This window comes from Lampris incognitus, chromosome 2 (genome assembly GCF_029633865.1).
Source record: "Lampris incognitus isolate fLamInc1 chromosome 2, fLamInc1.hap2, whole genome shotgun sequence".
Taxonomy (NCBI): domain Eukaryota; kingdom Metazoa; phylum Chordata; class Actinopteri; order Lampriformes; family Lampridae; genus Lampris; species Lampris incognitus.
In genome coordinates this window covers 12,834,391-12,844,933 of record NC_079212.1, presented here as the reverse complement: position 1 = coordinate 12,844,933, position 10,543 = coordinate 12,834,391, and the positions used below count along the sequence as shown (strand labels likewise).

Below are 10,543 nucleotides of genomic sequence, written 5' to 3'. Positions count from 1 at the left end.
ACAAAATTAAAACTCTTAAGAAAAGACAGCTGAACAAGCTTAAGGCATTTAGGGTCATTCCTTCAAGAACAAAAAGGCTTTTCCAACCTATGTGGTCTGTCAAAATAACCCTGACTCACAATGTGTATGAACTGTGATTCAAAATTAGCCCTTCGTGGCCACGGATCGTGCGGCACACTGCATTACTCCTCCTTTAAAAACAGGGACCCAGTGTGAGTAGGTGCTCTCATAACATTTCCAGATTAAATTTGAATGTTAGCCAAGTTAAGTTTCCTGAATGAGCAACGGCTACTTTCAGTGTACTTTTAAGCTCAAATTGTGTCATCGACAAAAGGTGAAAAGATAACAAACAAATTATGTGATACAAATATCTAAAAAAAAAAAAAAAAAAAAGACATCTTAGAGGGGTTTTTCAAAACAAAAGTCTTAAAATGTATGTAAAGACAGCAACTTTTATGAGAAAGTTCAACACTGAACTGAAGTTACTTCACACAGGCACTCCTTACATTTGCAATGTACGTTGTACAGCATTTAAACACTTGTTTGCCCTCTATGTTTTTGGCCTTTCCCCTGAGAGTCTGACTGTGTTGCCGAGTGCAAGTAAAATTAGCCAGAGTGCTAACAAATAATGTAAATTGATTAAAAAAAAAAGAAAAGAAAAAAGTACAGGATTTTAAAACAGGGAGAGCACTAAGTCTGCAGAGCAGCCCCGGTCTAAAAACACAGGTGCGATGATGCAGATTAAGTAATTTATCGAAATGATTTCCCCGATGAAAAGGCCCACGTGATCCGATTTAAATAATTAAGTCTGCGAAAAGTCACTAAACCAAATGCTCAAAAGATAGGAGGGGATTTTGCGGGGGGGTTTTCCTCCTTCAGTTTCGAGTGATACTAGCTGCAAATTACTGAGGAGTGACGCAATCGATACAACACGTTTTTAGGTTATCAGGGCTAGTTTCAAACCAGGGCGTTCAAATGAGTGACTGAGTTGAAGCCATTTGAGGTAGACAAACAGATTATGTCAGAGTGCAGGCCTTAACGCTGTTTAAACCAATCAATAAGCTCGCCAACAAACTGTCAAAGTCAAGAACCAGATGTTATGACACTTTGTTTCCAGCTTATGGAGACTACCTGGGACTCCACCTGAGACACTGACTGGGAGACTGAACATGTGCAGTTAGGGGTTCAGCATTATGGACCATGGAGATTTGAGTGGAGTGTAACAGAGAGCACATCAGGGGTGTCGGGTGATGGTTGGGGGGGGGGGGGGTTGGTTAACTAACACAACAGGTTATTTACCAGTAGGAAGTCAAAACCATATATCTCCATTGTCCCTAAGTCAACAGCAGCATTTAAACCTCAGCCATATAATAAACGTTTTAAGGTTAATTTACAAGGTTTCATCTTTTAAATGTGGTATCTGACATTTGTCTTAATGTGTCCCTATGAAATATCACCCACCCCAGCCCCACAGACACATGTGACCAAAATCAGAACTCCAGACCTCATGTCCTTTTAACAGTCTCACATTGTTCTAGAGAAGAGAGATTAAAAATATATACTATTGACTTCCAGTGTAGGTTTACTCCTTTTCTTTTGCCCCAGTTTTTTCAAGTTAAAAAAAGATTTCCTTTGTCACAATGCAAGTTCAGAGGTCTTCTCTACACACTCTCTCTCTCTCTCTCACACACACACACACACACACACACACACACACACACATATATATATTTATATCGATATAGATATATATATATTAGGAGGAATTCTTAGCTGAGAAGTTAGGCAAAGTATTTAAGTTCATTTGGACGGCCTTCATTCAAATGAGAATGCATGAAACTCTCTTTGCTCCAGTTTCTCCTGTGAGGAGGACAAAATTTGAAGGGTTGGGAAGCGCTACAACATCACATAACTACTTAAGAGCCGGCAGCTAGGTAAACAAAGAGGAAATAGATAAAAGGCCTGAACTTGTACAAGGCAGAGAGATGGGCAGACGATATGGCTCTCTGTGCATTTGCCCTACATCTGATAGTAAGAGAATGTACAAAGTTCAATGGAAGATTAGAGAGGGGGGGGGGAGAAAAGGGAGCATTAGATAAAGGGAAGAAAGCATGTTTTAGTCAAGTGTGAATAGAGCTAAAGCGATAGTGCAAGACTATGTTTGAGATGGATGGAGGGGAGAAAGAGATTTTGTATTCGTGGTTCATCGATAAACTAGGTGTGATATGGTGCCAGATTTGAAGTTGAGCTGATGGTTGGGCACGAAACTGTGCTGAGGATTTTTTCGTGTGCACACATCCTTTGCATACAGGCCCATGCATGAGTCACATGACACCTTGGAGCAGTTCACACAGGTGTGTGACGCACCAGGCTTGTTACAAAACCCACACCGTGATCCCCCTACGCTAACTCGCTCGCTGTTGCTTCCCATTGGTGCTGCCATGGCAACAGACTTGCTTGGAAACAGCTTGGTTGATATGAGGGGTTTCTCTACCATCTGGGGATGATGGGGGTGAGTGTGTGAGTGGGTCAGAGTGAGGGGATGAGGGTGGAGGTGGGAGTGAGTATTAGAGTAGACAGACAGCTTCTCCTTCACTGGGATGTAACTATCGAGAGGCCGTGGGGATTTTGGGTGATAGTCCTGCAGGCCACAGCAAGGGGAAGGGTCCACATCGTGACAGGCAGAACAGAGGATCATGTCACACCTCTGGCAGGAAGCCATGGTGGAGCAGCCCAAGCCACAGCCCTGACATTTCACACTGCCGTGGGCTTTGAGCAGCCACCCATCCCTAGCATCCCGAGGCTCTCTAGAGGGGGGTCGAGAAGGGGTCTGCCTTCCCCCAATCCCAGAACCACCCCTCTCTGTATACAAATCAATCTCATCCAAAGAGGACAGGTGGTAGGAGGAGTAGGCATCAACAGCAGGAGGTGACTGAATTGGGAAGAAGTCAGCAATGGGGCTATAGGAAGGTGGAGCTACCACAGAGAAAAGAGATGCTGAGGTGCTGGGCCTTATGATCTCATCCTTCATATCTTCCTCTGTGTCCACAAACAATGGCTCTTTCCTCAGACTCAGGGAGGCCTTCAAAACAGGCTTGCTGACTGCTGCAGGATGCCAGTGGCCAGCCCCATCAGTGACATCCACGGACTTGGACGGTCTGCTTCCTCTCCTCAGGTGGTGAGGCCTCTCTATATCCATTGGTCGCACAGACAGTCGAGCCATATCCACTCCAAGGCTATCCCGTCTGCGGAGTGCCTCAGCACATCCAGCTGCATCATCCCTACACCCTCTGCGGAGCTCCAAAGCCTCTAGTTCTGAGGCTGAACCCCGGGCCAGAGCCACTATCTCCCCCAGAAGACGACACTCTGCCTGGGCCAGAAAGAGCTCAAATGCCAACTGGCGTAGATGGTTTACATCTCCTGGGTGCTCCCGCAAATGGAACTGTGAATCATAGTCACGGGAGTAGCCAATGGTGCGCATGAGAGATCGAAGCTCAGCGTCAGAAATAGAAGACTGCAAATGGTAAACATATGGGCCAGTGAAGGTCTGAAAGATAAAAGTGCATATTAGAAGCCATTTCATATTTGATGTTACACACCAAAAGTTGTGTCATACTGCCAAATCCACCACAAGGACTGCATTATTTCCGAGTTCTTAGACAATGCCTTCAGTAGTGCTGGCAATTGGAAAGGACTTCACCAGACAAATTAGGTATATAATCATTGATACACTGCAAGATATGACCTACATATGACCCAAAATAACATGGAAGTTACAAACTACATATTATGTTATTATTTCAATTTCAAGTCAAACAGACCAGACATTAGACAATTAGAGATGCATGCATAGTACACTGCAGAACAAATTGTCACAAGACGTGAAATTCAAAATGTCCAATATGGCTCACACCTTTGCTACTAAGGCTCTGAGACTTTGGAACTACCCTTATGATAGGTGTAAGCTAGTTAAATCAGCATTATCTTTTAAATCTTCTCTTAAAACCCACTTTAAAGACTTGCTTTCATGTGTTATCTTTTATTAATTTTTCTTGACCTCCTTTTAATGCATCGCTTTTATGTTCTTTCTTTGCTTTGTCTCATTTTTTGCTTTGCTTACATTGCTATTTTTGCTTTTACTTGACTTTTTTTCAAATTTTGCTACTTTTTGCTGAGTTCATCTTTTTATTTAGCTACTACTTCATAACCCCATAGTAACACGTTCGGAAAAAAGACAAATGATTCTAACATTTTTAAAGTGCAATAAAATGCATTTAACAAAAGGTGTTTAACGGAAAGCTGATAAATGACTGTTGTCATTGTGATGTGATTTATGTACATTCCCTATTTGCGCTCATTCCATGAGAGATGTATAAGCCAGTTATTTTGTGCTAGCCTTGGTTTGTTTGATGTTCTCCTTGCTGCTTCTTCATTATAATTTCATGCATCTTAAAACACATGTATATTATTTGAAAGTGCATTGACGGCTGAAAAAGTGCCTAGTCGTCAGTTTAGGAATACTGTAAGAATATTTCAAAGCAAATGAATAAAGTCTCAATTCTTTAGATTGGTAGGTAAAATGTCACGTTTAATCATTTTTTTTACTACAATCAACTTGGCTATGGCCTTTTTAAGTGCTTATTTTCTTAATTGGGTATTTTCAGCAAACACGTGTTCTCACACTAAATAATGTATGCCTTTTTCTTCTCCAGATGTCTTAAAGTTGTATTTCTGATAGTGACCTGCTAACAAGAGCATATGAGCTAAAATTACATGGGTTGTTTACCCCCATATATTTACAGAAATGGACCTAACCAGTGAGTTTTAACATTTTTCCTATTATTGGTACAGAAATTTGGAAATACCAGCAGTGAATACATACTGCAGCAGCAAAATGTCAGGAGCTGTTGACTGAGAAAGTCATACAAACCACACTAAAAATAAGACTAATAATTAGGGGGGGAAAATAGCCCACCTTTATACATCTGAACTCCTTCTTCCAGGGGAAGAGAAGCAGGTTGGTGCTTATGGTCTCCAGGGTGAGAAAGGCCCTTTCCAGACCTCTGAGGTTGCATCCTCTCTGGCAGCGGAGAGAGTTCTCTACAATCTCATAGAAACGGACCATGCGAAAACGTTGACCTGGATCCGGCTGGTAAGCCCCTAGCAGAGCAGTGGCTGTGGAGAGTAGGGCCTCACTGTCCTTGTGTCTGCCTCTGCCCTCCTCTAGTGCAGCTCCTGTTCCCACATTGCCCCCTCCATCTTCCAGGCGCCTCTCCAGTGCTGCCACATACCTCCGGAATAAGTCTTCTTTTAACTTGGCATCCATTATCGGCAGCAGACTTCTCAGTCGGCTGTGACACCTTTCTCAGACAGCCTTGTCCCTTTTAGGATGCCCAACACTAGGATGCAGCATTCAAGCCTCAGCACCACTCTGTCGCCATCAAAGACTATACACACACTGGCACACACACTTTGCTGATAACTTTAAAGAGAGGAGGCCAGAGGAATGAGTCTCTAAGTCCAGTCAGCAAAACACATCCTCTTCTGAACAAGAGGTAATTGAACTGCTTGCTGCTTTTAATTGGTGCAGCACAGCTACAGCCTGTAGGGATGCCTTCTTACAGGCATCTCTGAGTTGCTCGTTGGCTTAAAGCCTGCTTTTATTCCAGGGGCATTCAGGGCTATGTTGTGCACAGTGAGATCAAGAGTGGCTGTTACTTCACACTGTGTTACTCCAGAGTTGTGTGCAGGTATCCACCCTCCATTTCTAAATTTGATCCAATATAGTGAGTTCAAGGTCACTCCATACATGAGGAAATGGCCATAATGTAGTGTCTTTTCTTTGCCAAGCCCAATCTGTAATGACAGATTAGAGCAACATGAAAATACAAATCACATACAAAGACACATAAACATACAAAAACACATACACACATGAACATAAATCAAGGGGGAAACATAAAACTCAGGTCAAATGTGGTCTTCCATTAAATTTGGCTCTAATTCTGCCAATAATGAAAAGGACTGGCAGAAATTCAGATCATTCACAATAGATGACAGAACATTTAAAATCTATCAATCTGAGGGTAGAAAAACATAAGCACAGGTCTCACTGTGACGCTGATTATGTATTATGTGTGTTTGTGCTCTATTTGGGATAAGACAATTGATCTGCAGCATCTTCTTTGCAATGCACTGTGCACGAGCAGGTAAAGGCACACAAGAGCTGCACATTTCAGACACTCGAGGCATCTGAATTAAAAAAGGATAGGCTACATAATATCAATCCTAAACATTGTTTGACAGATGACTTGGTCACTTATACAGACTGACATTGGCGCACGTTGTGGAAAGGACTGGTCACAAGTATCTAAATGATATCCACAAGGGCATCATTTCAGATAGCAAACGACATATGACGTTCGTTCAAACCATGGATTTCAGACTACAATTGTGGGTGGATTGCAGTGCGCTACCGTTACTTAAGTTTAAGCATGACGAATTGATAACGGTATCATTTGTTTGCTCCAATAAGCCTCCATGAAATCTATCATGGGGGCTTCAACCGCAAGAGAGGGAGGGGTCTGCTGTCGTTTACTGGTTAGCTACTCCACAGTTAGCTCACCTATTAACGTCACATCAGCTAGCTAGCCTAGCTAACAAGCACTATGTCCTACATAACCGCGTTAGCTTGCCCCACCACTAAGTATCACCAGCAGCCAATTCTTTCTGGCAGGACCACTACGGACTACAAGGAAAACATTACATGAATAGTTCAGTGACGGCTCGTCGAGCTGAAAACCGAGAAATGTCCCTTGCTATCACCGACACGGGGCCCAAACAAGTGTAAGCAGTGAACGCCCATTTCAGCGCAACTAGCCGGCTAACGTTTAGATAAGCTAGCAAGGCGGCCCACAAACAGGATTCTTTGGATTTGGTGCCAACCACTTCAATATGCGCTAACGCTATTTAACGACCTTTTCAAGGTTGTGTTCGTTTCAATTTTTAGCTAAAAAAACAAACAAAAACGCTTATGTAAACCAAGAAACGCTTCTACTTATACACCTTACCTTTAAGTACAGCTAGTGGTGGCTAGCTACTCCCTGTTCGCTATTGGAAATTCCCATCATTGCGTCGCGCATGCGTACATCTCTGACAGGTCGTACGCGTCAGCTGGTCCACGTGTAGTCCCAGATAATGGGCCGCAGGATCCGGTTGGTGCGCGAGACCACGCATTTCGGTCTTTCGAACAGCTGACCTCTGTGACACTGCCTACGAAATGTTTGACGTCCTAGAGTTATCAGTAGTAATTCAAGACTCGCGTAGTAACTGTAGTCCGGCGGTGTATACTTATTATATCGCAAATGTATTAAAACAAATGCTTCTTCTTCTTCTTCTTTCTTTTTGTGGTTTTTTTAACGCTTACACCTGCTAGCGAGGGGGATTTGTTTTCCGACCGCGCTGGAAATATTACGAGCGGCTACGCTGTCCGGATCCGCGAGCCACCACTCCTCCTCCGCCCGTGCGCGCAACATCAAAGGGAGCGCAGACCGGAGAGACGGTGACGTCAGTCGGGGTTGCGTTTGGTGGGGGTTTCGCACTCCTCGAAGACAAAAAAAATGGCGATGCTCGGGAGCTTTAGCTCTGCTCAGCAGAAGAGGAATACGTCAGACGGGAGAGATGTTACGGAATTCGTGTGTCCGGTGTGTCTTGAAATCTTCGACAGCCCCGTAACCACCCAGTGCGGACACACGTAAGTAACGCGCCCCTCCGATCTCCCTGGTTATTAAAGCCGCACTCGCGCTAGCAACGCTTTCGTGGTCGGGGGGGGGGGCAAATTGAGATGTGTGTGTGTTTTTTAAGAGGGCCTCTTATTATCAACACGCCACGCTCCCCGGGGACTCGTCCCCGGCCGTGGAGAGGCCCAGCGTCTTCACCAGCTGGTGTTTGTATTTTACTTACTCGGGCATTTAGTCGGAATCGAGGCAAGCTTACCTAAATCGCTTTCAGTTTTGTTTACATCAAAGACGGGCCCTTGGCTGGGAGTTGTAGTTCACTGTGTGGTCGCACGGCCGTGTGTAAACAACGAGAAGAACTACAAGTCCCTACGGCCCCCCCGGTCCCCCCCCCTCCGAGGTGGGGAGTTTCCGTCGAAGTTTCAGGAAACGGTTTTGATTGTGGCGAGAGAGCCGAAGCAAAAGACCGTTTTCTCTTCAAATGACACGTTTTCGTTTCGCGTCAGAGTCCAAACACCCTGCGTGAGGGAACGGGGAGTCTCACCGATTATGAGGAAGAGTTGTACAAAGCTCTGACCAGCTGAGGCTAATCGAAACCTTTTTTAGACTCAACCCCCAAACCTTAGTGTGCCCTCCGTTGATCTCTTTGCCTATTGATCCTCAGATTCTGCCAGAGTTGTCTGCAGGAGTGTCTGCGACCCCAGAAGCCAGTATGTGCTGTGTGTAGGGCAGCGCTAGGCCAGTGGGCTAAAGCTACAGACTTAGAGGCCCTCATCCACTCATCTGTGGCAGGCTGCAAAGGATGTGGAATTCAGGTACAGTAGATGACCGTAAAACAGAAATAAGGCCTTATGATGGCACATTGTCTTTTTTGTTATGCATTTGGCAGCATGCAGGGCTTTTAGTCAGACCACGTTCTCATACCAGGAAACCACCTCTTAGACCAGGGGTGGGCAATCTTATCCAGAAAGGGCCAGTGTGAGTTAAGGTTTTTGTTCCAACCAAGCAGTTGCACACCTATGTCTCCTAATCAAGTTCCTCAGCAAAGACTCTACTGGTTGGTTAGTGGGATCAGGTGTGTAACTGCTTGGACCGAACAAAAACGTTCACCCACACCTGGCCCTTTCTGGATAAGATTGCCCACCCCTGTCTTAGACAGTCTATAGATTACATGGTGCTCAGTGAACCCTTCTTGATGTTCACAGATTTTATTGTTAGATTTGGAATTTAGTTTTGAAGTCACATGCACTCAATTAGCATAAACATTTAGCCATTGCTTTACAAAAAGAACTGCAAACTGGAAATTAAGTAAAAATAACTTTCTATTTTTGACTGACATTGGCCATTTTTGGCACAAGGTGGCCCCATGTGTGTTTTTTTTATTTTTTATAACTTGCATCTCTTATGTTAATGAAGAGCTGAGCTCAAAGGAATTGAATGAAGCAACATATGTAGTAGAAAGTAATGGTTTACTTCCTCCTGCCATCCTCTCAGGTGGTGCTAGCTCAGATGAGGCACCACACAGCTTCTTGTTCTAAATACCAGGAGTACATTGAGGAAGGAGTAAGGACAACTGCCCAGAGCCAGCCTGCCATCATGAGGTGAAATGGAAAACCTCCATATTTAATGGATTCAGTTAAACGAAACGTTCAGCAATATGAATATGAAATTCTATTTTCTTTCACTTTTCCTCCAGTCCAGTGCCAAATCGCTACACCTTCTCCTGCCCTTACTGCAGTTGCCAGAACCTTGATCAGGATGGCCTGATTGAACATTGCACTACCCAGCATGCTCGAGACACACGCCAAGTGGTAAAAATTCCATCTGTAAATATTTTCCTGGCATTTTTCTGTCTTGTTTTCACCCTTAAACAAGTTTTGTTGTAAGAAACACTCCTGCCAGGGGTAGAAAAAAAAAGTTCATAAATGATGAAATTAGGTTTAGAAAATGGATACATGTTGCTTTGCATCTCTTTCTTTATGTCTATCTAGGTGTGCCCTATCTGTGCCTCAATGCCTTGGGGAGACCCTAATTACAGGAGTGCTGACTTCTTCCAGCACTTGAAAATTAGGCATACCTTTTCCTATGACACCTTCGTTGTACGTAAAAGCCCTTAAAGATTTTATACTTAACTTATCAGTAAACCTTGCCAGTCCTGTTTTTCTCATCCCAGCCTACCCATGTCTCCTCAGGATTACTCCACAGATGAGCACACAATGATCCAGGAGGCGCTACAGCGCTCCCTCATGGAGAACTGATTTATGAAGAACAATCCCCGAGAGCAGGAAGGGACAGGGTTAAGGAGAGATAATGCCACGGCATCTTCCGAAGATGTTGGAAAGCACTGTAGCATCAATAAGTCCATCAAACGGACAGTGGTAATCGGTAATCAGTTTCACAGGGAAGTGATATTGTAACAATGAATCTAGAGATTTCTTATTATTCAGAACATAAACAAGGCAATATAAAAAAAGCACAATGTGCTTATTTATTTAGGAGTAATATTGTGTTATTGGTGTTTAAAAAACAAAAAACAACTTGTATCTCCTCCCTACTGAAGTTTGTAGTCTTGTTCAATTGTTGGATATCCACGGTCATGTTAATCTGAGCTGTTCTTTTGTTAATGGCATTGTGTCATAAAGTGGAAGAATACAGTGCTTTCACCAAATTCCTTCTGTAATCAATGCTTGATAAGTTTATAAGAAGGTTCTACCACTAGGTGGCTAACTATCGCCAGCAGAGCACAAGTAAAATCTTTTGAGATTGCCATTATCAATAATCTAAGGTCCTCTACTTAAATGATTGGC

General features: G+C 43.6%; 2 protein-coding genes across 2 annotated transcripts; one reads left to right on the top strand and one right to left on the bottom strand.

Moving 5' to 3' along the window:
- Positions 1-1,773: 1,773 nt before the first annotated feature.
- spata2 (spermatogenesis associated 2) lies at positions 1,774-7,149 on the bottom strand. Its single transcript, XM_056273267.1, has 3 exons — positions 7,071-7,149; positions 4,976-5,856; positions 1,774-3,547 (listed from the first exon to the last, which is right to left on the bottom strand). The coding sequence occupies exons 2-3, from the start codon at positions 5,324-5,326 to the stop codon at positions 2,204-2,206; spliced, it is 1,695 nt and encodes a 564-aa protein (XP_056129242.1). The 5' UTR covers positions 5,327-5,856; positions 7,071-7,149; the 3' UTR covers positions 1,774-2,203.
- A 51-nt stretch (positions 7,150-7,200) lies between these two features.
- rnf114 (ring finger protein 114) lies at positions 7,201-10,273 on the top strand. The gene is made up of 6 exons (XM_056273268.1): positions 7,201-7,753; positions 8,401-8,551; positions 9,231-9,337; positions 9,433-9,547; positions 9,728-9,835; positions 9,929-10,273. The coding sequence occupies exons 1-6, from the start codon at positions 7,620-7,622 to the stop codon at positions 9,992-9,994; spliced, it is 681 nt and encodes a 226-aa protein (XP_056129243.1). The 5' UTR covers positions 7,201-7,619; the 3' UTR covers positions 9,995-10,273.
- Positions 10,274-10,543: the final 270 nt, after the last annotated feature.